The following is a 26,887-nucleotide window of genomic DNA, read 5'->3' on the forward strand; positions in this document are numbered from 1 at the left end:
TCCTTAAGTGTGTATTCATTTTTTTTTTCATTCATTTCTATTGTTAGGTTGGATGTAATAAGTGTGGATACCATAGATGCAGAAAACACTTTAAAATGTTCTGGGTAAGCACACCTTTCTATTTTACATGTATTTAATATATACAAAAAATCATCTCAATGCCACAATGTTTGCTTGGATTTATATAACACTTTTTTTGTTTTTTTACAAGGAAACTCAAAGCATGTCGCAGAAACCATTAATCATTCATACCAGTCACTCACATCAGTGGTGGTAAGCTACATTGTAGCCAGAAACATGGCTGCCATGGCCAATCTGCCCACGACCAACATTCATGCACAACTCATATTAGCGGTGGGCGATATGAGAAAAATATCATATCATAATTTTTTATATTCTTTGTAAAATCACGATCACGATTTTGTCACAATTTTTTTAATTAGAAAAAATATATTTTAAACTAGAGTATTTTAAAAGTTATTTACTAATAAAACAGATTATTCACCTACTTAAAATAATCGCCCTAAATGCAAAAAAAGGAATAAAAGATAATTTAAGACAAGTTAATTTAATATATATATATATATTAAAATGTATGTATGCAATTCATCAAACTGGTTCCAAGTAGAATTAACATCAAACAAAAAGGCTGACAAGTTATTTTAGTCACACAGTCTTTTTACTTTATTTAACTAAAGTAGTGTAGCATTAGCATTAGCTACACTTGCTACATAACAAGGCAGCAGATCAGTCTAGTGATTTCTATTTGTTATTGAGGTAACACACTCATATTAGACTCATACTCATACTTTAAGCAGTGCTTGAACGCCGCATTTCACACAGTTTAGTCAATCATATCCTTTACAAGATAAAACGTTACTGCTTTGGTTCCATTAGGTCTGGCCTGGTCTAAATGTTTCCTCAAAATGGCAATAGGCGATATAAACTCCATTTATTCATTTTTTTTTTATTTTTACAAGAAAAACAATAATGGGTCAAAGTCAGTGGATAAAAATGCCACAAAGACCCTTTTATTAATCACTAGCAGCACAATATCAACATTTTGTGTCACTTTTGACTTTTTCCTTCATTAACGCTGAAATGTGATTTAAATCATGTCGTGTTGCCTTTTTCAGGGCATCTCTAAGTTGCTGAAAGTCGTTTTTATAGTAAATCACATTCAGGACACTGTCTCTTTAAGAATATGGAAGCAGCCCCGTTAGCTGCAGCAGCAGAGAGTTAGTTAGAGGAGAGAATCACATGCAGTGTTTCAACACTCAGAACTGATAGAGTTTTACAGACAGACAGACAGACATCTGCACTGAACCTCTGACAGACGGTTGCTAACACAGCTGAGTGTGTGTGTCCGTGCACTGGGGGGGAGGGTGTCTGTAATGCTGACTAGCAAATGGTGTGATTTGGCAAAGAAAAAAAACCTTTGGATGTGCTGTGTATGGACTACAGACATATGACGCAGACACGGCACCGCAAAGGTTAAAATGAGCTGCAGATGGTTCTACAATCTCTGTGATTTGGGAGATCGTCGTCATGTTTTAACCCTTAACGATCCAATAGCGTCAGATTGCACACTCTTAACTCATATCCATTCATACAAGGCAATGTGGATAAAGTGCCAAAGGACACAACAAAAATGTTGGAATATGCATTGCTGTCAAAAGATTGCACTTCTTGTAGTGTTAACCTTCGAAAGCATGTGCAGACAAGGTAAAAAAAAAAAAAAAAAAAAAAAAAAAAAAAAAAGGAATAGGAGAGAGCAAGATTTTAACCCTCAACCCTTTGGTTAATGGACGACCCACTCTACCACTGAGCCACAGTCACCTCCTTTGAACTTCCATGGAGCAACATTTTACAAGTTTGCCTATAAAGATTGAATCAACAGTGACTCGCTGACCAAAATAAAGAAGTTTAAAGTCAGTGAACCAGGTTTTCGTGTTGCTAGGGAAAAGGGAAGGACAAGTACAAAGTGTGAATCTTCAACATTATGCATTGCATTGTAATATTGCTGCCCACATGGTGCAGGCTCAAAGGTAACCATAAAATGTAAATGTTTCAGATCCAGCCCACAATTCCCCCTTTGCTGTGCAAACACAGGCACAGTTCATTAGAGCCCTGAAAAGGGCAAATTAGAAAGACATTAAAAAGTCATTAGGAATATTCATATCAGGTTTGACATGTTTATCTCTAAAACCAGAGAAGGTCCAAACAAATCAGTCAACAAATGAGACAGTGCTCCAATACAGCAGTAAACACACACACACGCACACGCACACACACACACACACAAAGGTGTGTTAACACAAACAGTCCAGCTGTTATTTTAAATAGAATACAAAGCACATATAATTGATTGCTTTTGAAAGATGAAGCTTAACAAAACAATTAAATTGATTAAAGAACATCAAGGGAAAAAAAATCACGTACAATAACAAAAAAAACCTATTAGAATCATCAATTAGCTTCTGACCTATATAGATCCAATATATAGCCTACATAGCTCAATGGTTAGTTTAATTAAATTCTAAGGGAAGCCAGAGCAATGGCTACACTGGGGAAATATGCTTTCTTTTTTTTCTTTCCCCTACGAGAACTCATACTGTACTTACGGTAATGTCTTCTAACAATAACGCTCAACCAATAACTGTGATCCAGCCTGTGCTCTATAACAACTTTTTCTATTTTTAGGCCGAGCAACCAGACTCAAAACGCCACTCACTTTTGTTGTTGTTGTTGTTCTTCTTCTTCTTGTTTTGTTCACTAGTTAAAATCGCTACTCCTCTGTTATTCGTAAAATGGATCTGGATGAAATTTGGAAGATAAAATCTATGGATGTGTATGCATCGCTCGGAGCCCAATTTTCAATCTGGGGTCCGGGCCCCCCCCCTCAAAAAACAAAAAAAAAAACTAAAGTTGATTTCTCATTTATTTGCCAGTCAAATATTACGACGGTTGGTGGTAACAAAACATTGGCACATACCAATATATAAATGGGGCCCATTACCCTGTAAGTGTCACGGGGCCCCCGGGGGCCCCATTTTCAAATGATTACTCCTCCGTTAGTTCTCGTTAGATCAGGATACAGTTTGGTATGAATACTCTAGGAAATAATATGATGAGATGCTCGGAGCCGTTTTTTTTTTTTTTTTTTTTTTAAATGGGGCCCGGGGGCCCATCCCAGATTTTTGGTAATTTCCAAATTCATGGGAGCATAGTCGTATGATACATCGTTTCAAAGGTAATTCAACGTAGATTACAGTTATGCCTCACACAATTCAATTAGGTGCTCGAGGGACCCGGGGGCCCACCCCTCTTTTTTGTAATAAATGTTTAGCTGGAGGTGCTGCATGATGAGGACTGCTAAACATTACTAAACTTCTGCAGCTGAAGTAAGTAACTACGCCTCCTTTGGTAGTGTTGTTTTTTAGGGCACTAATCTAAAAACAATATTTGTCATTGACCTGTCACTGTGTGATATCTACGTAAATGAAAACTAACACAAAAAAAGATTGATATTAAAAAAAACAACTATTGGCAATTGGCAGCCCATGAGCCACATGTGGCCCTTGTTCTATTTTGTACGTCTCCAAAGTAAATGCACAAAACAACTTAAAAAACACTCAAAACAACAGACATACACAAAAGGGCAACATAAATGCACAAAAACACAACGCAAATACACAAAAATCACTCTAAAAACCCAAAATAACAAGAAAAATACACAGAAAGACTCCAAAAAACACATAAAATGACAACAAAAACAAACTGAATGGCAAAATAATACACAAAAGGACATCAAAAATAGACAAAATGACTCCAAAAACAGTAAACAAGAACAAAAATACACAAAAAGAGTTTAAAAAACGACTTACAAGTTTCCATCGAAAATACACCAAACAACAAAATGTAGAACAAAAACTTACAAAATCACATCCAAATATTCTGCTCTTTCCTGTATTAACACTCACATTGGTCAATATTCTAACATAAATGTTGATAATGTGGACCTCGGAAAATCAGAAAATCACATCTTTCTGGCCATCAATGTGATGACAGTTGCCCATACAATTTTAATAAACATAATGAATGTATGACTACTAAATAAAAGAACATAATATCATATTAGTGAAATATAATGATAAAATAAAATCAATTACACAAAAAAAAACAAAAAAGTGTAATGTTAAATAAATAAAAAAAAATGTGGGTAGATTTCTAGATTAAATCTCAGATGAGATCATGACCACAGTTTGACAGCATAATGAAGTGAGTTCCTTAACTCTGATCTGAACCTATTTCTTTCTTTGTTTTTCTGTCAAACTAAAGGGATCTATGAGTAGAAATACCTGCTGCCTGCTTGTAATTATGTTACATCAGGGACATTATTGTGGCATTGATTTCATGCAGCTGCGGTTGCGTTTGTATGTCAATAGCAGGTGTGGGTGGAAAACACGGAACAGAAGAGACCGTTTGAGGTTGGAGCTAAATTAAGAAAAAGCCTGAGCACTGAATGCAATAAAAAAAGCTCATTGGCATTATTTGTTGACATCATTGGCAACTGCTTTTCTACTTTTGTTTGTGTTCATTTGAGTGCAGTGTTTCTGCACCTGTGAGATACTTTTCTGACAAAGGAGTCGCCATGGCCTGATATAAAATCTTCTCTTTCAGATTTGCAGTAAGCAGAGAAAAGAACTTGGTCCATTACCAACCTGATGTTGTACCAAACTCTATGAAATACCACAGTGCCCCCCGTGTGGGTGAAGACATTGCTGGGAAAAAAAGCCACAGTCCAAATCTTTTTGCACAATGCTCGATACTCAGCGGCATGCTTCATCTTACACTGATATTAGCTATGCCCAATGTGTTGTCTTCACGTCCCATTTCTCCAGGCAATCTACTTCCCAGAATGAAAAACTTAGAGATGTTCACAGTAAAAATCTATGTGATGCTGTTTTCTTATGAATATAGATAAGAAAATATATCCTTAACTAGTTCTTCTTACACTGTTAAAAAGGTTTTGTTAAAAAGGGTTGATCACTACCACAGTGGATTCTGTGTGATTGTGTTGATAATATTTGAATATGTAGACCGGACATGCACAACTAGCAGCCTGGGGGTCAAATACAGCCCTCATTCTAATTTTGCTTGGCCCCCAAGTTAAGTGCAAAAAAAAATAAAAATACTCACAAAATGAAAGATTAAACAAAACAACAGCTAAAATAGACAAAATTCCATCAATTACAGACATTACATGAAGAACAATACACAAACTTACAGAGAAATATACAATCTAACAACCAAAAGTGCAGAACAAATTACTTGCCAAAACACACAACAACTACAAAATACACTAAATGAATGAAAAATATGCAAAAAAGCAACAAAAATACACAAAATGACTCCAAAAAAACTAGAAGAAAATATACAAAATGACAGCAACAATACACAAAACAACAGATCAGAACATCACATTTTTGCAGCCATCGCTGTGATAACAGTCGTTCATCTCTGATGTAGACGTTAAAGCTGCTACTTAGATTTTTTACTCTATAAACTCATAGTGTGGGCCTCATAAATCAATTAATCGAACATCATTTACTACAAAAATAAAGGACTTATTTCCTTTTGTAGTAAATGATGTTTGACTCTTTGATCTATGAGGCATACACTATGATTTTATCTCATAAAGAAAATGTTGGGAATAGCAGCTTTAAGCCACTATCGGTATTCAATACTATTGTAATAAATAACTGAACAGAACAGCCAGAAATTGAGATAGGAACAAATCCTGAAAGACAAAGTTGTAGGAAGGGTGGAGCAGATGGATGTGAGTGCTGAGGTGATTTGTGACAGAAGTAAGAGAAGGAGTGTTTATTAGACCACAGTGACAGCTACCGCCATCAATTATTGGCACAGTGGCTCTCTTAGAGGAGGCAGGGTGAACTAGAGGTGCTACTGATGAAGATGTTGATGCTTCCTTGAGGAGAGAGACCAGGGTTACAGTTGATCACACCAGATGACAAGCTTAAGGTAAAGACAGAGGGATAACTTTAGAATTTGTTGAGAGGACAATTTTTAAATTATTGCAATATAAAAAACGCAGAGCCGCCAGGCAAGAGGAATATAAGGACACGACAGAGATGAGAAAGATGAAGAGAAGTGAAAAGGTTTCTTGTTTGTGTTATGATTAAAAATAAAGATAAGGAGCCGGATGACTAAATGTGGAAAGTCATGAAAAACTCCCAATTATTACACTAAATAAAGCCTTAAACTATCTTATTCCTTAATGACTTACTCTTCAAAGTAATTAATTAAACTGATGAAACCCAATGGAAGAGCCGCCAACCTCCTCCAACTAAGGATAAAGTGGATTTAGCCAAAACATGAATAACAGAATGAAAAATGCATGTAACTGATGGGTAGATGGTTGGGGGATTACAGCTTTTATTCCTTCTGCTGGCCACCTGAGGATATAAACTTACAACAAAATAATTACTACACTCACAACAGAGGTGAACCATTTTTTTCCCCAAATAATGTAGAAAGAAAATCCAACTTTCTGATTGCTTAAGTGTAAAATCCACAACCTAATCAAGTATTTACCAATTATGTGCGAACACATATTTTCAGGGAGGGTTTACTGAAATGGCTGCTTTCTGCACTGAGGCTGAAAAATCTCCACAAATCCAAAAGAAACTCACATAGCACACACTAAGGTCATCAGTCATACCTTAAAGGTTCTATAGCTGTTTACTCGCTGGTCCTATGTGGGTTTTATGGGGTCTAGGTGAATATTTATGTCTTCTAGTTTTGCCAAAAACTTTACTTTATGAAGCTGCACTGAGTGGCTGTAACAAATATAACTTAGTGAAGTAGAAGCCTTCAGCTTTAGTTAGAGATGTCAGGACCCGAAGAAACACAAGAAATCATGGTAAGTATGACGTAAAAAACACTTCAATGCATCTTGTTATGGAACTCCACATCCCACATTGCAATGCTCAAAACATTTTTAAGCTAATGATCTTTCATTTATTGATTAAATATATTTATTGACATCATCATGAGGCTGACACTATGTCTTTTTCTGATTAAAGCAGTAAGAATTGGATTTTGAACCTTACTAGAATAGCACATTTCGGATGATAACATCCTGTTTTATGAAACAACTAGTGTTGTAGTACTCAAGACCGGCACTGATTTCTGCTCTTCTTCTACTTAATGTAATAATAAGGAGAAGAACTGATAAAATGATAAAAAAAAAAAAACCTTCAATTCATGTGTTATTCCGCCTCGTGATGACTGCAACCTTCCCAATGTTGTGGCTGATTGACACAATATTTTGTTGTTTTTGTATTTTGCTACTAAACTTGTTAAGGCTCTGTATTTGATGCTATTTACATTTGAACTGTTTCTGATTCATTAATGTTAAATCTTCAATAAAAACATTCCCCATTGGCTCACTGATTGTTCTTCCTCCTTGGAAATCTTTTTGGTTGCCTTATGTGTCAGACACCTGCCAAAAGTGGGACCATCCATCTTATTTCTAGTTAGAAATACCTCTAAACACCGTACTTTACATTCACCCGACATATAAAAATCTTGTTTTTCTTCCAGGAATTAAGTTAAACCAATTGGTTAAGAGTGAGGTTCTTACATGTTGCAGACATCTTTTTTGTCTGCCAAATGTATTTAAAGTAACTAAAACTAAAAAGATTGTTTTTTAAAAAGATTTTTATGGCCTCAGTCTTGTCCCGTCTTGTCTTGGTGCATTCTGGTCTCGGGCAATTCTTAGTCATTGTGATATTTGTGATGCTTAATATTTGTGAGGAGCTTGTTCTGCCCGACATTAGGTATAAGGGCAATAAAAAAGGCTGAAGGCTGCAAAATTGTCCTGGTTAAAATGCCAAGCAGCAAAGAGGAGATACTGCTGCATAATGAGACACAATCAGTGTCAAAAACCTTGGCACTACATGTGATTCCCAGGTGTTTTTCCAGCATTATGATACCAACCATCTGTGGCAAAGAGGGGAAATAAATTGAATTTGAATATTATATATACAGGAGGCTGGAGCATGCATACATCAACAGGATAAAATATAGGTTGTAGAATCCCTGATATTTGGTCAGTTGGTGTGATGGCCATTTGTTGCTGTAATGTAAAATGACTTCAACTCAATGCTACCTCACAGCCAGCTGTTCCTTTTACATTTGACAAACATTTCAAAAATCTACAAATCACCATAATGCAAAGAATAATTCTTCAAACTACAGTCGCACAGATGCATTGCTGCTGATATCACAGAAAAATTCATTTGAATTTCACTCCATCTCTACTTCTCTCCCATTTCTGCTGACTTTTCCTATGTTGAGGACTCCTATAATATCATTCACCTTTATCTGTTCCCTCTATTGCTTTCCACTCTTTCCCCTGCCACTAAGATCTTCAACTGATTGCAGGAATAAAAAAGGTGCAGAGCCGACGCTCGTAGCCAGTTCCTATCTAAAAGTTGCTCGAGGGTGTTGTGAGCAATAGATACAGTATAAAACATCAATCAAAAGATGCTGTAAATGTTTGGGGGTCACGATGACTTGTGTTTAGCTGTAATGACTGGACACCTCATCAAATTCAAAGCTTTGTTAAAACTGAGAAGAAAAAGAAAGATAGGAGGGCAAAGTGTGGAGTGTGCGAAAACGGATAATGCTGCTTTGTGGCGATAAAACAAGGCTTCTCCTTAGTTCTCCAGTGGTAATCTGGAACAAATCACACTCCTCTGCTCTTTCATAACTTTGTCCAAACACAAAAGTAACATTACCCAAACTTAACTAAACTGCTCACTTTCAATGAACATTCACTTACTGTAAACATCTACATTAGCAGGAAAAAATATAAAAAACAATGCAGTAGCATATATATCATCCATCCATCCATCCATTTTCTTCCGCTTATCCGTTGCCGGGTCACAAGGGCAGCATCCTTTGCAGGGAGGCCCAGACTTCCCTCTCCCCGGCCACTTCATCCAGCTCTTCCGGGGGGATCTTAAGGCGTTCCCAGGACAGCCGACAGACATAGTCTCTCCAGCATGTCCTGGGTCTTCCTCTGGGTCTCCTTCCAGAGGGACATGCTCCGAATGCCTCACTAGGGAGGCGTCCAGGGGGCATCCTAATTAGGTGCCCAAGACATCTCATCTGGCTCTTCTCAATGCAGAGGAGCAGCTGCTCTACTCTGAGCCCCTCACGGATGACTGAGCTTCTCACCCTATCTTCAAGGGAGATCCCAGGCAGCCACCCTACGGAGGAATCGCATTTCCGCCGCTTGTACCCCCACAATCTTGTTCTTTCATTCATAACCATAGTTGAGGGTAGGAACGTAGATTGAGCTGTAAATCTCTTTACCACAAAGCATTGGTGCAGACTCCACATCACTGCACACACTGCGCCAACCCGCCTGTCGACCTCTCGCTCCATCCTTCCTCGTGAACAAGACCCCAAGGTACTTTAAACTCCTCCACTTGTAGCCAGGGACCTCATCTCCAACCTCCAACCACTCCACCTTTTTCCGGTCGAGAACCATGGACTCGGATTTGGAGGTGCTGATTCTCATCTCGGCCGCTTCACACTCGGCTGTGAACTGACCCAGTGAGAGTTGAAGGTCACGGCATGATGGAGCCAACAGGACCACATCATCTGCAAAAAGCAGTGATGCAATCCTCAGGCCCCCAAACCGGACCCCCTCAACACACCCTGACTGCGCCGAAAAATTCTGTCCATAAAAGTTATGAATAGAATTGGTTACAAAGGGCAGCCCTGGTGGAGTCCAACCCTCACTGGAAACAAGTTTGACTTACTGCCGGCAATGCAAACCAAGCTTTGATTCTGGTTGTATATCCAACCATGCAATCCAGAGACACTGCCCCCAATGTCCATGTGATGCTGCAGAGTCATGTCAGCCATGACAGCCCCACAACATCCAGGGCCTTGTGGAACTCTGGGTGGATCTCATCCGGGGCCCTGCCACTGAGGAGCTTTTAACCATCTCGGCAACCTCAGCCACTCCCGGGTCCCCAGGCTCTGCTTCCTCATCGGAAGACATGTCGGTGGGAATGAGGAGGTCTTCGAGGTATTCTTTCCACCGATCCACAACGTCTCGAGTCGAGGTCAGCAGCACACCATCCGCATTATACACAGCGTTGATGTTGCACTGCATCCCCCTCCTGAGACTCTGGATGGTGGTCCAGAACCTCTTCGAAGCCATCCGGAAGTTGTTCTCTATGGCCTCACCAAACTCCTCCCATGTCCGGGTTTTTTGACTAGGCGACCACCTTCGCTGCACTCCACTTGGCTCGTCGGTACCTTTCTGCTGCCTCCGGGGTCCCACAGGCCAAAAAGGCCCGATAGGACTCCTTCTTCAGCTTGATAACAGCCCTCACCCCGATGTCCACCAACGAGTTTGGGTGCTGCCGCCACAACAGGGACCGACTACCTTGCGGCCACAGCACCGGTCAGCCGCCTCAACAACAGAGGCACGGAACATGGCCCCCTCGGACTCAATGTCCCCTGCCTCCCCCGAGACATGGTTGAAGTTTTCCCGGAGGTGGGAGTTGAAGCTGCTTCTGACGGGAGACTCTGCCAGATGTTCCCAGCACACCCTTACAATATGTTTGGGTCTGCCAGGCCTAACCGTTATCCTCCCCCGCCATCGAAGCCAACTCACGACCAGGTGGTGATCAGTTGACAGCGCTGCCCCTCTTTTTACCCAAGGGTTCAAGACATACTGCCACAAGTCCGATGACTACAAAGTCGTGTATATGTAAGCAGATTAAACACTCAAAGTTCAATGTGTTTGATGGGAGAACATTTACTTGTATTTTTCTCCTCCTGAGGGCCAATCTTGCCTTTTCATGTAAACAAACCAAACGCCAATTGGACTGTTTTTGATTATTGCAACAATGGTAAATGGTAAATGGACTTGATTTTATATAGCGCAGTCTCAAAGCGCTTTACATATCAGCTCATTCACCCAATCACTCTCACATTCACACACCAATGGGACAGGACTGCCACGCAAGGCGCTAGTCGACCACTGTGAGCAACTTAGGGTTCAGTGTCTTGCCCAAGGACACTTCGACACATAGTCAGGTACTGGGATCGAACCCCCAACCTCTCGATCAGAAGACGACCCACTACCACCTGAGCCACGGTCGCCCTCAGGTGCTGCTTATTACTGTATTATAAGCTTTTCACTTCATTTGTGAAATGGAAAATTACAGAACTCTTTCTCCTGGTCAGGGCTGGCTAGATACAAAGCAATAGCACATTAATAACGTACACCAAGGTCTCTGCACAGAGACACCAACATGTTTTGACAAACACTATATAAGCAACAAGCATAAGCAGAGGAAGCACTAAATGGCGGCAGATTTGCAAGAACAGATATCCAACCATAGTCACAAAATATTGTCTATTGTTTAGTGCATTCCAACAAATCTTGCCATGATTCCCTTGCATACAGTAAACATCTCATGTATAAATTGCACAACTTGGAACTAAATTTATTTTGCATAAAGGCATCTGTATAAAATGAAAGGTTTGTCAAAATGTACAATTAATTTTGAAAGAAAATAACACTGATTAAATAAAATTATCAGGCTCTAAGGATAATTAAATTTATGAATGCTAAAACTGAGAAAATAACTGTTATTCAATGCTGTTTTAACGGCATGCATTACAATCAGTCTGGTTGGTCAGCTATGATGTGATGCATTTGAATGTTCACAGGTCATTTAATTTTTTGTAGTTCCACAATGTCCAGTGATCATTGCAAAACAAAATATACTAATTTACTAACGGTTGGTGTAGAAATGTAATCAATGACTTTACTGATTTTACATACTTACATACGTAAAGCTGATAACCGGAGGATGAAAAGAGAAAGAGAAATTTCAACATCTCGATGTTCCTCCCAAACAGCTCCACTTTCTCCCCCTGCCTCTGCCAATCTACCAGAAGCCACGCCTCTACTTTTGTGCACGCGCATTGAAGAACATAACAACAATGTTTAACACACTAACACACGTGTAATATAGTTTTTCACTAATAAAACACTTATGGTAGTTTGATTAAAACATGTTTATTACCTGTAGACGAGAAATGTCACCAAATCAGGGTCAGTTTGGAATCCTTTTAAAAGCCGCAAGTCCCTCCACCTTTGAAAAGCAGCTCCGAGATAAATTCTGTTGCCTTCAGGAAGACATTTATCCTCGAGCTTTGTACCTAGACTTTTCTTTTGTTTTTTAGTAGAAGCTTTGGAGTTTTGGAGCGCTCCTCCATGATGCTATGCTGCTCAGAGTGATACCTGTTTGATGTTGTGATGCACGGCCTTGTTTTTGTGCACAGTTTACGCATGCGCATTCACTTTGATTGACAGTCTCAGCTACAGGAAGTCAAAGCCTATTGGCCGGGTGATCACGGCGCGATTTTCTGTTTGTATAGGGGTCTATAGGATGAAGATGGGACTTATATACATTGACGTATATGAATGACGACCAACAGTAGACCATAGTAAAAGACTAGTAAGGTATTTTTCGCATTTCAAAAGGATGATACATGAACATAGATTTCTCAGAAACTCCGGATATCAGCTTTAAGTACAAGTAAAACTACTGATTTTGAAGTATACTCAAAAAAGTACAAGAACCCATAAAAGCAATTCAATTACAGTAACCTGAGTACTTTCACCTCTGTTTTTCACCATAAAAAGATACAGTTAACATGTGAAGCAAAGAAAAAAAAAAACATGCATTGAAAATATTGAAATTAAGGATGCTTTGACCAATCATGATCTATTTCAACAGTGGTCAGCTAATATTCGTAAAAAGAGATCAAGTAGAATCGTCATGAAAGTTGATCACATACAGGCTGATCCAGGCCTGATTATTGCCTTGTGTTTCCTTAACCCTGTACATAATAAACCAAATATAATCAATAAATAGACTTAATTGAATTGTCTTTGTTGGTCATTTCAAACAACCCCAAAGGTTTTTTCTTCCTTTCAGTCCTCTGGCTGTTTCTTGCTCCTAGATGGGTAAGGCTTTCTGGTAGTGATGTGCCAACTCTAGAGTCTAGTGAACAATGAACTTCTGTGCCGAATAAGCAGCCGCAGTGCAGTGTGGGTTAGGAGACAAGGTCCTGAAGCTCAGGGATGGAAAATGAACAGTGTGCATTGTCAATATTTGGCAGGTAGAGAGGGAGTGTGCCAGAGTGTGTTCGGGGACGATCCTTTGGCACGGGAACACACAGGCGTTGCACACCAGCTCCGAACAACGGTGTGTCTTCACACAAAGAGTAACACAGTAACTGTAACCAGATACTTTGGAATTAATCAGCCTGAGTAACAAAAGGGAAAAAAGTTATCATTACACAAAGGTGTTAAGTATTAGCATTTTCATTCTTTGAAAAACAATTTTCTGTAATTAATAGGGAAATAAGCTTTTAAATCCTGCTTCACAGCTTTCTATGTTCCTGTTAAAGATTGTTTTGATTATTTACTGGCATTGTAACTGCGTGACTAAACTCTCTCGCTGCTTTCACGCTGCATGTGTGTCCTTCCCTTAAAAACTCACTTTTCCTTGCTTCATTGTTGCGTTGGCAGGACTTCAGTGAGCTGCTAAAACTTGGAAACAAATCCAAGCATCTGATTAGTTGGCAATCACTTCCCTTCACATTTCAGAAGGACACAGGAAGGAGTCACATGAAAAGCGGGAGACCTTGTCTCTTAACTTGCTTGCTCTGCAAACAAGGTCAACATACCCATCCAACAAAAAAGAGCCAAAACTTATTTACAACAGAGTACAATCTTTCAATTTTAGATGTAATATTTTCTGAAATGTCATCCATTAATGTCTGCAGTGGAAAGAATAGTGGCTTAACTCAAACTATCACCAAGGAAGAGGTAAACATACACTGTGGCAAACTACATTTTGTTTCTATTTCACAGTGAAAAAAACCCACTCCCATGCCTATTACAGAGATTTAGATTCCTCCCTCCAAACAAATATGTGGAGTGCATAATAAGTCCATAAACTCAGAGACACACTCCAGAGAATTAGTTCAAAATTTAAGCAGCCCTCGCTGCAACAACTGCCTCACGATGACACTATTGATCTCTTCTACCGATGTCAATGCATTGCAAATAACTTGACATCTGAGACACAGTCTGATGAATACATAAGCTTCTGTTTGTGTGGGAGTGTTTTGCAGATCTAAAAGACACAGGCACAACTAAACTGTTTTCTAGAACTCTTTGATGAAAGTCCTGCTTTTCTTTTTTTTTATTACCAAAGATTTAATAAACGAATAAAGAAAGCATCAGGGGAAATGAGTATTTTTAATACCTTTACACATATTATGACACAGTACTGAACTAGGCTTTCATTAAAAGTGGCTGGAATAGTTTTCAATCAATAACTTGCAATCATTTGTCAGCTACTAAAGGTGAGACAAGATATCGTGATATTAAAACATCACAAAAGGTATTGTGATGGGTACAAGTGGTATCCAGATCATCTACTACACATCAGATTGTTATAAAGTAAAATAATGTATTTAAAAAAAAATGTCTATCTAAAAATGTATCATTATCACGGGTTCATCATTGTCCATCTCATTGTTTCATGAGTGTATTGTGTATCTATTAGCTACATCAAGGGCTCAGAAGAGCTTTATTTGACCAAACTTTAAGTTGTATTTCTACCAACATATAGTAAAAACTAAGGATGCTCCGATTTGCTTTATTTCAATCCTTGCATATGAAACCACTTTTTTTCTACTTTTGCAATGGTCTTAAAGTTGGTCATAAAGTCAGCCACTGTCCCCTTTTGCTGTGAAAAGACTGACAGGACCAGTGACGTGCCGTAAACACTAGGGTTGGGGAGGCAGGGCGTTGCAAATCAAGACCACCAATGTCTAACAATCTAACAAAATCAATACTGTAAAACACCATTAAAGAAACATAAATTATTTAATACAGCTTCTATACTCTCCCAACAAAATATATCTCATGACATTGCAGCGCATTCATTGTTTGTGTTGGAAACACAGAAAGATGGAGAAAATGACAACAACAACTCGATCGGAACAGCCTCATTGTGGCACATTCACATAGAAAATCCTACCATTCACTGTGAAAAAAACTAACAATTTTCTGACCTTTCCTTTGCTGAAGGTCTGGTAGCTCAGGTATTGGTCTCCCATCTTTTAAAAGCTGTCGTTTTTCCTCAAAAGATGGTTTCTTTATCGTCTCTAGCGCTGTCATCCTGCCTGTAGTGTTATCCCGCCCACTAGACAACGTACAACGGCCACGCTGGATCAATTCACTAATGCACTGTGAACATACGTATAGCATTTAGCATAGGACGGTTACGTCCAAAGGCAGCGTAGAGATCTGCCTTTTTACGTAAATGGTTTTCATAATAGGGAACTGACTGCACATGTGCAAACACAAACACAGGCTATGAGGCCAGAGGCAGAGCAGCGATGTGCTTTGGGAGAGGGTGGGGCCTCCTCCTGCCTTTACAACGGAGTGAGACTGTGCAGCATCTCTGCCGTACCAGAAATAGCAATGTTTAGTAATTGGGCTATGAAAAGCACAAAATGCTGACACTTTCAAACTTACAGGTTCTGTAGGCTATCGGAATTGAAAAATAAATAATTTATACTTATATTGTAATTAAAACAAATAATTCAAATATCAATTCATCCTTGGTTAGGCACTGCCTACCTTGCCTACCCTGACTGCACATCACTGGACAGGACCGCCCACTGGGTCATGTGTACAAGTGCGTACACATGCCTCTGCTACACGGGATAACAACAACAACACTCTGAGCAAGGTTAGCTTAGCATGTCGTCAGTTCGGCAGTATTACAAAACAAAAAAAAAGAGAGCAAAGGATCGCAATTTGTAATTCTTGTAAGTCTTGGTGGAGCTGCAAAAAAAACGCTACCTCAAATACCATTGAAGATACCACCACACCACTGAGTATGCAGCATTTGAAGCTAGCAATCAAGCTAATGCTATAGCTAAAGCTAGGGGAGCAAAGAGCCAGTGGTCCGCCGTGAACGCCTATCAGTGAAAAGAACAAAGCGACTACGAGGAAAATGATGAGTTTCTCGAGAATGTTTGACTTATAGGAGCTTTTTTTCCTGTAAGCTGTTGTAAGTTATTTTTAGATTCATATTTTTACATTTAGCAACACTGCTGCATTTGGACATTTTCTGTTTGCTCTACACGGAAACCTAAAACTCAGGACACTTTATTGGTGGTTTAAGATGTTTTGTCTTGTAAATTATTATTATATCACCTCCAAATCCTGTGATTCTCTTTATATGTAAAATCAAAATACTGCTGTGCACTTTATTTTTTGGTTACGCTCCAAACAGGTCTGCAGCGTAACCTGTTGGACACATTTTTTATTTTGTTTTTAAAATGTGAAAAATCAAAGACTAAAAGAACTGATATCATTGAGTACTTTCGACAGCAATGTTCCAATTTTTTTTATTTATATTTGAGATAACTTCATCATGTGCAGTTAAAACAACACATTTGTGATGTTTCACAGGTATTGTCCTTTTTTTTTTTTTTTTTTTTTTTTTTTTACAATAAAATAAGATGGGAACATTCAAGGTGTATGATGTCAGTTGTAAAAAAAATAATCGTCTAAAATCGGTATCGGCAGGTCAGGTTTTTTTTAAAAATTGGTGCACCCTCCTTGATGAAGGTTGTGTAATGTTAGTCCAATGTACATGAATGACTACCATCAATATTACTTAATTAACAGGAAAACAGAAACTAGTGAACAAGCAAGTCATAGTTTAGCAGTTTTTAATCTGTTTGTCTGATGTATTTTAATGTAAGGTTAGTGAAAAGGGCAAATACATAGTTAAAGGATAAATTGTTTTGACTGTACTTCAGCTTTTCAAATCTCTGCTCAACCAAATGTGTTCTGCCATTGTGTCCATGGCTTTGTGAACTTTGAGCTAACTTTAAAGATTTGCAAATAATCTGTAGGGCCGTTATTGTTTTTATTGCACATTTTTATCAACCTGCATTCCTACTTTCATTTACGTTATGCACTTTGGCAAAGCAGAAATGACTGACTTGTATGATATACTGCTACTAATATAAAGCTTTTACTAGATATTTTAATTTATATGTGTAACAACATATATACGACGAATAAAGGCTTAAAGCCCAGTTTAATTTAATTTAATTTAATTTACTGTGACTCTTTCTGTGCATGGTGTGGTGTCCTAGGTACATTTTATGATAATACATCAAAACTTTGGTCGGAGTCAGTTTGTTGTCAGAAATACATACATTTATTAAACTAAGTCGCAATTCTGTTGTGTTTACTAGACCAAAGGATTGCTATTACTGAAACAAAAATAAACCATTAAACCTGTTATTGGCCATTGCCAAAGTTTTGTTCTTGGTTTTTTTTAAGTATATTTTATACTAGGTACAGTTTTAAAAGTACACTAAAATTCAAAAAATCCATTCAGAGTAAGTTAATTCATCTATATCCAACAAACAGTTACTAAACCCCTGATACACATACAAATCTACTTTAGATTTCATTGGCTTCTGAGATGTCTTTGTCTTTCTTTGTTTTCTTCCTTGGCAGCTCAAAGATTTTTTGGTTCTAAATTATCTCTCGTGCACTAGTTCTTCTAAACCAGTAATCTTTGTTGCAGACAGCAACTATTTCAAGCTGATCAGATAGTTATCATGGCTGACCTTATGCTGCCGCTCACATCTCACTCCTTTCATTTGTCCGTTTGCTCATTTATCCATCTCACTCTAATACTGAGTCACTTTTCCACAAAGCAAGTCACCGGTTTTCAGTCCTGATGAAATTAGCCCCCCGTTTGCTCGTCTCAGACAAATAAATCCTTCTTGATTCAAGTAAACAAACCATAAAGGTAGACAAGGAGCTGCTAAGTAACAGAGGATTTAGATCTAAGAAAACACCAGCTTTTTTTGTTTTTGTTTTTCAAAAAAGTAAGTAGACATGTCTGTAAACCCTCTGAGCATTGGTCAGACAAAGATGTACAATGTGAAACATCAACTTAAATAAAGTAACCATGCAAGTTAGCAATTTATTTTTTATGCTACAATTCTAGTTTTGTACTAACGTTTTAAAAGGTAAGATGTAGCCTATACAATTAAATCTAGGATAGGTGATTTTCTCCAGATACACTTTTTAAGTTTTTGGTTGAAATTGTCTTTATGTCTTATGTGCTCTGAAAAAGGAACGAAGAAAATCTGTCAACTGTAGCAGCTGTAAACCTGTAATAACTTGACCAATGGAAAAAAATGAAATGTTTTTTTTTTTTTTAACCAATCACGTCTTTTAGTCACTTGTTTTTAACATATGTAATGGTAAAGTTTAGTGTTTACTTACTGCTGAATGAGACATGAGACAACAAAGTTTCTACACAATACAAGCGATGAACTGAGCTCCTCTTCTGCAGCAGCTGTGCTCATGCATGTGAGTGAGACAGATCACAGAGGGGAGGGGCGAGGGGGTAATGGCGGAGCCATCGGGGAGGCTACATTGAAAATCATGCTAGCTTTTGAAAATCACCTACCATACCTTTATTGACAAAATGTATTATTCTTGTATGTGTGACTACCAATTACCATTTGATATTATTTTCCCTCTACATTATAATTAATCAAATTACACAATTTTTCTAAGTAGGCCTTGAATATTCAGTGCTTCTCTTCATAGCCAACACTGGATTAGCACTACAGCAGCATTAAGAGCCATGTGTAACACGTTTAGGAGTAGATATTGAATCTTTATTATTGTACTTTTTTAAAATCAGGGTAAAACTCACCAGCTAGCTGCTACTTTGACTAAAATGTGAATATTTTCAATTCAATTCAACTTTATTTGTATAGCGCAAATTACAGCCACGTTATCTCAATGCGCTTATCAAAATATAAAATCCATAATAAGAAAGAAAAAACCCAACAAGATCCACATGAACATTTGGTAAAAGAAATATTTTAATACGTACATACTCTCATAATTGAACTAGTGTTATTGCCAGTTCATTCAAAGTCTTTAATGTGTGTTTGTTGAAGAATTAAAGTCCGACTTGTGGCTTTACGACAATGAGTTTAGTATTATAGTCAGCCAGTTTTATATTCTGGCTGGAAATTCCAAAAATGCCTTGATTAAGGGTGAAGCAGTTAAGACACGCCCAGTCTGTACTACAAAATCTTTAAAGAATAATTCATACTGTGCTAACTAACTACTCAATACTCACAATACCTCTCTATTCAACATTATCTCAAACCAACCTGCTCACTACTAATTGCAGAGTCATCAGGTGCTAGTTCTTATAACAGGGGCAGGGCTAACAGTGGTGGTTTGTGACCTATGAAGCCACCAAAAAGTCACAAACCACCATTCTTAGCCAATAGTTTAAAACAATTGTACCGGTAATAGCCAGCCTTACATTTTTACATCATAGTATGCCAAATTGAAATCCTTTACTAAAATGTCAAGAGTTAAACTAAAATCTATCAACGTTTCATACTAAATGCATTTGTTTTCAGCAGAAAAAAGTGTCTATGGGGTGCAGTTCCTCTTTAAAAACTTCTATACTTCCTATGACCAAAATCATGTTGCACAGAAATAATTGTGTCCCCCAGGTCCATGTAAGCATGCTATCTGTATGATGCCAGAATAAGCTTTTGAACCAGGCTGGTTTCCACAAAATTCAAACAGTGCAAGGTTACACTGCGGTTTGAAAATGGATTAGGCAATCATTACAGAGCTCAGTAGGACCACAGGTAACAACAGTCCTTTATCAAAGTGAGCCTTGGAAGCTAAACGTGCCACAGATGTTTAATCACTTATAACTTAAGCAGCCTTCAGCATTCTGTCACATTGCATTTTCACTTAGTCAAGACAAAAGGCATGCCCAAAAAAGTTAAGAAAGGACACAAATTGGATAAAAGTGTCAAAAAGAACTTGCAAAAATGGGAAAAAAATAAATAAAAAAAGGAGAAATTTATTGGCAAAAAGTAACTAAAGTCTGAAAAAAGTGTAAAAAATTGGACAAAAGAAGTTGCAAAATGACCAAAGGAAAATAGGTACACGGGTTAAAAAGTTCCCCCCCCCTTTTTTTTTTTTTTTTTTTCTTGTCTGCACATGCTGTCAAAGGTCATCACTACAAGAAGTGCAATCATTATGAGACAGCAATGCATGTTTAGTTATTGCAATAAAATAAAATTTAAATAATTGTGACCATCACCAGCCCTCCCTAAGGAAGGGTAAGAAATCTTTTATTATAGGGAGGATATAAAAAGGGAGAGCAGTGTTACACCTAAGTGGAGAGGGAGGGGGAGGGAAAAGGGAGCAGGGAGGAGAGACTCAAGGTAGGAAAAAGAAAGGGTGGGGAGAATAGATTGTTTTACAGTGAGGGTGAGATGTGAAGTTGTAGAATATATTGTGCTTATTATGTTGTGTAAGCAAGCCAGTATACTGAAAGGTGTGAAGCTTAGCTATAATGGTGCTGGCTGTGGACAGGGGGAATGAGTGAGTGGTAGTACCTAAAGCAGGTATTTGGGATTAACGTGTCTAAAGTTAAGCCCAGTATGAGTTTTATCCCACATCCCAAGGCGTGCCAGTGCATCGTATACCAGTATACAGTATGTGCAAAAAACCGCTACCGCAAACCCAGGAACTGCCCGCAAATGCAGCCAGGCCAGCAGAAAGAGTGGGGGCCAGGGAGCCCCAGGCCACGCCCCCACGGCCGAGCAACCCCCCAGACGCCCCCAAGATCCCAGGCTGAGAGGCAGCCACCGCCCCCCACACACACATCCGAGCAAGCCCCAAGCAGCTGAGCACCCAGCGCATCCCGCCACCGACCCCAACCCCCAACCCCAAGGCCCCCCGCCAGCATCCCGCCGCCCACACCCACTCACAACCAAGCACCCAACCCCCGAGGGGAGGGCCAAGAGAGCCCCCCGCCCGAGACCCCAGCAGCGGAGCCCAGGCCCACGCCCAGCAGACGGCCAGAGCCGCGCCGAACGGGCAGCCAGCAGGCACTCGCCGGCGGGCCCAGAGCCAGCAGGGATCAGACCCCAGAAGGACCCGGAACAGAAGCAGCACCAAGAGCAGCGCCCCCAGGGACAGCGACCACGCCCATAGTCAGAGAGGGCACCAAGGGGATGCTGCAAGTTGCCCCGCCGGCCCCCAGGCACACCGACCAGATACCCCAGAGCGCGCCAGATCGCCTTTCCTTGATGCCGCCTGCGCGATGAGCCCTAGAAAGCCCCTCCCCCCCCCCCCCCCCCCACCAAAGGGCCCCCCTCTTAAAGTTTTCTGGTGGAATAATAATTTAAATGAAAACATAAAGAGCCACTTGTTGAGCATCCCTACCTAAATAATAGCTTCGACATGGTGTCGCTGATAATGTAGTGAGCTCGTCTGGACACAAAATGCCAGGGATTATTTTTTTGTCCCAGTCCATCCCTGTGTATATATAAATATATACAGTTTATTAAAAAAAGAAAAACTGAAATATAACATGATATTTCAGTTTTTCTTTTTTAATAAATTTGCAAAAATTCAAGGACGGGGTGCTGAGTGTACATTAATGAAAAAAAAAATGAACATTTTTGATTGTGCAAATAGATGCAATGAAACAAGTGAAAAATGTAAAGAGGTCTGAATACTTTCCGTACCCACTGTAAATCCATGTGTTTGTGCGAGGGATAGGTTGGCGTTTTGTTGGGTTTTTTGATCCATCAATAGTAGAGACGAGTTCCATATATCCTTCTCTAGTGTCATATCATTTGGTGCACACTCTACCTCTGCTCACCAGGTTACAGTTCTGACACCTCAAAGTCACTGATACTGCCAAAAATGTCAGTAAGATAAAATGACTCTAGACACAAAGGCCAGAAAGAGGCCTTAGAAATGTATGGTGAAGGTGACAGGAGTGCTTTGAAATGGATATATGTAGAAACTACTTCAAAGTGAGAGATTGAAGAAAACGCTTAAGAAAAAAAAAGAAAAAAGCAGAGGTCCTTATTGCTTTTAGTTTCTAAGTGGGTTTGTGCATAAAGAAAGAAAATCATACCACCAGGAAAAAGCTTTTTAGTAAACTTCAATGAGCCTTGAAAAATACTGCATTATATTATCGTCAACCTGACGTTACTATACATTAGTCTTTCATAAGGCAACAATAAAAGGCCTGGGTGAGATAAGTGTATGGTTGAAAATCAGTAGGTCCTGAATGACACACAGATTAAATGTACAATTTGCTGCTGGGTTAGAAAGAAAATTGATGGCGTCCCATCATCTATATCCGCTAGTTTTCTCCCACAGTCTAAAAACCTTGTATATGTCAGGCATGTATAAAACTTAAAGTTGTGAAAAAGTGATTGAGTGATTGAATTTATAACACAATCACAATGTGATTGCTGGAAATGAAGATTTTTCACCAGTTAAATACTTAGTAACATAATTTGCTCAAGAAAAAAAAAGAAGAATGTTTTGATCTCCCCCCTCTTATTGACAATGTCAGAAAAGTTTCAACATTGCATTGTGGGATGTGAAGTCTTGGAGATGCATGTAAGTGTTTTTACTTCATTTTTACCATGTTTACCCCAAAAATGATGCAGACGTGACTTTTCCAACACATTTCTGGTGTTTTCTTGGACTGAAAATTGTGGCAAATAAATAGCAGATGTTTATTATTGAGTTTACGTTACATGAAAAGATCCAAATCCAGCTGAAATGAATGTTTTGCGGAGGGAAGTGATATCACAGGGAATACCGGGAACAAACTAGAACAAAAATGATGTCAAGTGAAACACTGTCCTTGTCTGGCAAAGAAACACAAGAATATATGTTAAGAATGAAGTAAAAACTTCAAATTGCAGCTTAAAAGTTTGTTTTTTCATGGAGGACCAACTCAGCCACAATTATAAATAAATAGCATGTACAGTATGGCATATATTTAGATATTCTGTAATTTATTTATTAATGGCATCTGTATTTAGTGATTTATTTTTTCACATTTGGCATATATCTATAGGTATTTACTTATCCAATCATTTATTTTGTTTTAATTATGACAGAGTTGGTCATCCATAGAAAACAAACCATGATATGATATATGGTTTTTGAACAAATGCAGTAACAGAAAAAAACAATATTACAATACAAAAAAAAAATTGATGCAGATGGCTTCCCTCGAGAAAATAAAAAAAAAAACAACAACAAAAACAAAACAATTACATATATTACTACAAACATATACTTTGTATTTGAAAGGGAGTGGGTGGAAGTATAACATTATTAGCTCCACCCCTTTTCCTACATTACACTTACAAATAATCAATATTCGGCATCCTGTTTACCAGCCATTGCTGCTGTTAAGAAATTACTTTTGCCATATCTTCATATGATTTCAATTAAATACACACTAAAAAACAACACTTTCAAAATTTTCATACAACGTAAAGACATTTTCTTTATATTTTCTTTTAAATTTCTTGACATTTGCGCATCTTTAATTCCATTATATATATATATATATATATATATATATATATATATATATATATATATAAAAGCTTTTCCTTGTTGTCTGCACATTCATAGACCATTTTTTCAAGCAAATTATCTTCGATTTATTGATCTATGAGGCCTACATTACATCTTTATCAGATGAAGAATGTTAGTCTCCAGCAGCTTTAAACATCAAGTTCGCATGGTCTTGGGAGTAATCCAGAATCCTGATATTCCTGCCTGCTGAACTATAAAGGAACCATTCCCTGCTATCTAACTTTTAATAGTCACACAGAGACAACATTTTATAGCAAATAAAGTAGTGTCAATAATTTGGGCAGTAAAGTCATGATCTACTAAGTTGTATTTCTATTCCCAGGTGTTTATTTAACTCATACTATAAGTTAGTGGGTGGTGAAACAAAACAATTTAAATCAGTTGTAAATTAAGCTTGCAAACCAATAAAAGTAATGCCTATAGTTTTCCATTGTGTAAATTGTAGCCCATGCTATCAGGCCTCTCTGGGAGCAAAAAATAAAAAAAAATCTAAAAACCTTTCAGGTTATAATGACTGCAATATTTGAGAAAAGGATTCTTGTGTAACAGAGTTAAAGTTAATGAGCTACCTGAGTTTTCAGATGACTCAGGTGAATGCTTTGTGCCACTAAAATGGTATTTATCAAAGTAGGAACGTTCGGGATATAAATAAAGAGAAGAACTGTAGGAGTGAAGAAAATGTGAGTCATCTAATAGAAAGAGAGAGTGGGATCATTTAGAAACATGACAGATGATATGAGCTTAAAGGTGCAATCTGCAAATCTTATAAAAGTGACTTTTTGTCATATTTTCTAAAGCTGTCACTATGTAAGGACAGCCTTACATCAAACTAGTAGTTTGTGTGAAAAAAAACAGACTCACTGATCCCCCTGCTGCTCCTGCAGCCTTTGGCAGATTGCCACAATGCACCGCGACCGAGCAAAAAGAACCAATCAGAGCCAGGATTGCGTTTGATGGGCTGTCTGACAGCTGTTGCTCACAGTCCCCGCCCCTTTCCCAGAGCTAGAACGCGGTTTTTTTTTTTTTAAAGTTTTTTTTACATACTCTCGTGTATAAGGGTGTGCGATCTGACGATATTAGTTGGTAAAGGATTAAAACATGAGAGTGTAGAACCATCTGTAGTTCACATTTTAACCTTCGCGATGCCACATCTGCATCATATGTCTGTAGTCCATACACAGCACAATCAAAGGTTTTTTTCTCTGCCAAATCACACCATTTGCTAGTCAGCATGTCAGCATTACAGACACCAAAGAATTATTAAGCACTTAAACAGGGCAGAAGTACGCTAAAAAGCAACACGACATAATTAAATCACATTTCAGCCTCAATGAAGGAAAAAGTCAAAAGTGACACAACATGTTATTGTGCTGCTAGTGATTAATAAAAGGGTCTTTGTGTCTCCACTGACTTTGACCCATTATTGTTTTTCTTGTAAAACTATTGATAAAAAAAGAAATGCTTTATATCGCCTATTGCCATTTTGAGGAAACATTTAGAGATATGACTATTGGTCCATATCACCCAGGCCTAATGGAACCAAAGCAGTAACGTTTTATCTTGTAAAGGATATGATTGTCTAAACTGTGTGAAATGAGGCGTTCAAGCACTGCTTAAAGTAGGATTTTTATTAATCTGAGTGTGTTACCTCAATAACAAATAGAAAACACTAGACTGATCTGCTGCCTAGTTATGTAGCAAGTGTTGCTATTGATAATGCTACACCACTTTAGCTAAACAAAGTTAAAAGACTGTGAGTGACTATAAGAACATGTCAGCCCTTTTGCTTGTTGTTAATTGTACTTAGAACCAGTTTGATAAATTGCTTCCATACAATTTAAAAAACAATATTTCTCATCATAAATTATCTTTTAGTTCTTTTTTCCATTTAGGGCGATGATTTTAAGTAAGTGAATTGCTTTGTTTTTTTGGTAAATAACTTTAAAATAGTCTAAATGATTTGAATGAAAAAAATCGTATTCTGATATTTCCCCCCATATCACCCACCCCTATGTGTGTGTGTATGTGCTAGACATTAACTTAAATGAATTAAAACTCTTAATCAGCTACTAGCAGTGTTATGAACACTTACATAGTAAATGAAACAAATGCCTGTTTAATCTAATGTTCATTAGAATTATTCTTATCTGATTATTTTTGTATGCAATTGTGTTTTTCTATGAACCTTGAGTCTGCTGCTAAGACATTCATTCAATCAAAAATCAGTTCATGTTTTAATCATTTTTACATGAATTGATTTTTAATTTCCTCCTTTCTGTTGCAGACAAGGAGAGCTGAGGTAAAGGTAGCACTGCCTTGGGCCACAGTGTTTTAAGTGAGAGCCCCCTCTCTCTGTCGTCAAGGCATCACAATCCGAGACAAACACCTACAACATGAGACATGTCCCCAGCTAAATGATGGAGAGTTGGTTTAAATGAAATATTGTGTGGGGATGTAAGGTCAAACATGTTTTACACAGGTATAACAGATTGAAACACAAATGCGTGCAATATGTGTTCAGCACATTGAAAAAATATCATGATAATTTTATGCTTAATCAATTGTACCGGTGAAATTAGGAAAAGTCATGAAATATGATGCAAAAAAAAAAAGTCAACTATTATTTTTTGAATGATAAACATTGAATGGGGTAAAATTGACACCAAGGATAATAGGAGGGTTATCTCAAGCTCCTCACCTGATACTCTGTATCTCCAAAATATCTGGATCTGTAGCATTAAGGGAGGCTACAAAGCTGCCCACTGGGATGTTTTCCATTCTGGTAACAATCAGGGGGTCTGGAAAGAAGACTGGGCCCTCGTTGATGTCCTCCACTGTCACATGGACTGTAGCTGTAGAACTGGGGCCGTAGCCAGCATCAGGTGTCAGAGGATCCTCGTTCTCTACTCTGATCAGCAGCGTATGCAGCGTAGTAGCTTCATAGTTGAGGGGCTAAGTGAGGACAGCACAGCTAGCGTTAGCATTTAAATACAATTTATATGAATGTGAAAAGGCCAAATATTATTTTTACCTTGACCACTGATAACATTCCCTCATTGTTGTCTGGGTTGGTTTGGATAGCGAAGTTGTGTGATGCATCGCCATTGATTATTGAGTAGATGGCTCTCCATGCTCCCGTGGCTGGGTCGTCTCTGTCGTCTACCGTCAGATTAACAACGACACCCCTCGAGCCTTCATAGACATGAGCCTCAAACTGTG

The 26,887-nt window shown here is 38.3% G+C and overlaps 1 protein-coding gene across 1 annotated transcript in view; it reads right to left on the reverse strand.

Annotated features, from left to right (window-relative positions):
* Positions 1 to 26,887, reverse strand: part of cdh13 (cadherin 13, H-cadherin (heart)) — a 411,437-nt gene that overhangs the window by 47,611 nt on the left and 336,939 nt on the right. Inside the window, exons 10-11 of the mRNA XM_028451185.1 lie at positions 26,700 to 26,882; positions 26,367 to 26,620 (exon numbers count right to left, since the gene is read on the reverse strand). Of these exons, the coding sequence (XP_028306986.1) occupies positions 26,367 to 26,620; positions 26,700 to 26,882 (437 nt within the window). The remainder of the gene's footprint in view (positions 1 to 26,366; positions 26,621 to 26,699; positions 26,883 to 26,887) is intronic.

This window comes from Gouania willdenowi, chromosome 6 (assembly GCF_900634775.1).
Source record: "Gouania willdenowi chromosome 6, fGouWil2.1, whole genome shotgun sequence".
In the NCBI taxonomy this organism is placed as follows: domain Eukaryota; kingdom Metazoa; phylum Chordata; class Actinopteri; order Blenniiformes; family Gobiesocidae; genus Gouania; species Gouania willdenowi.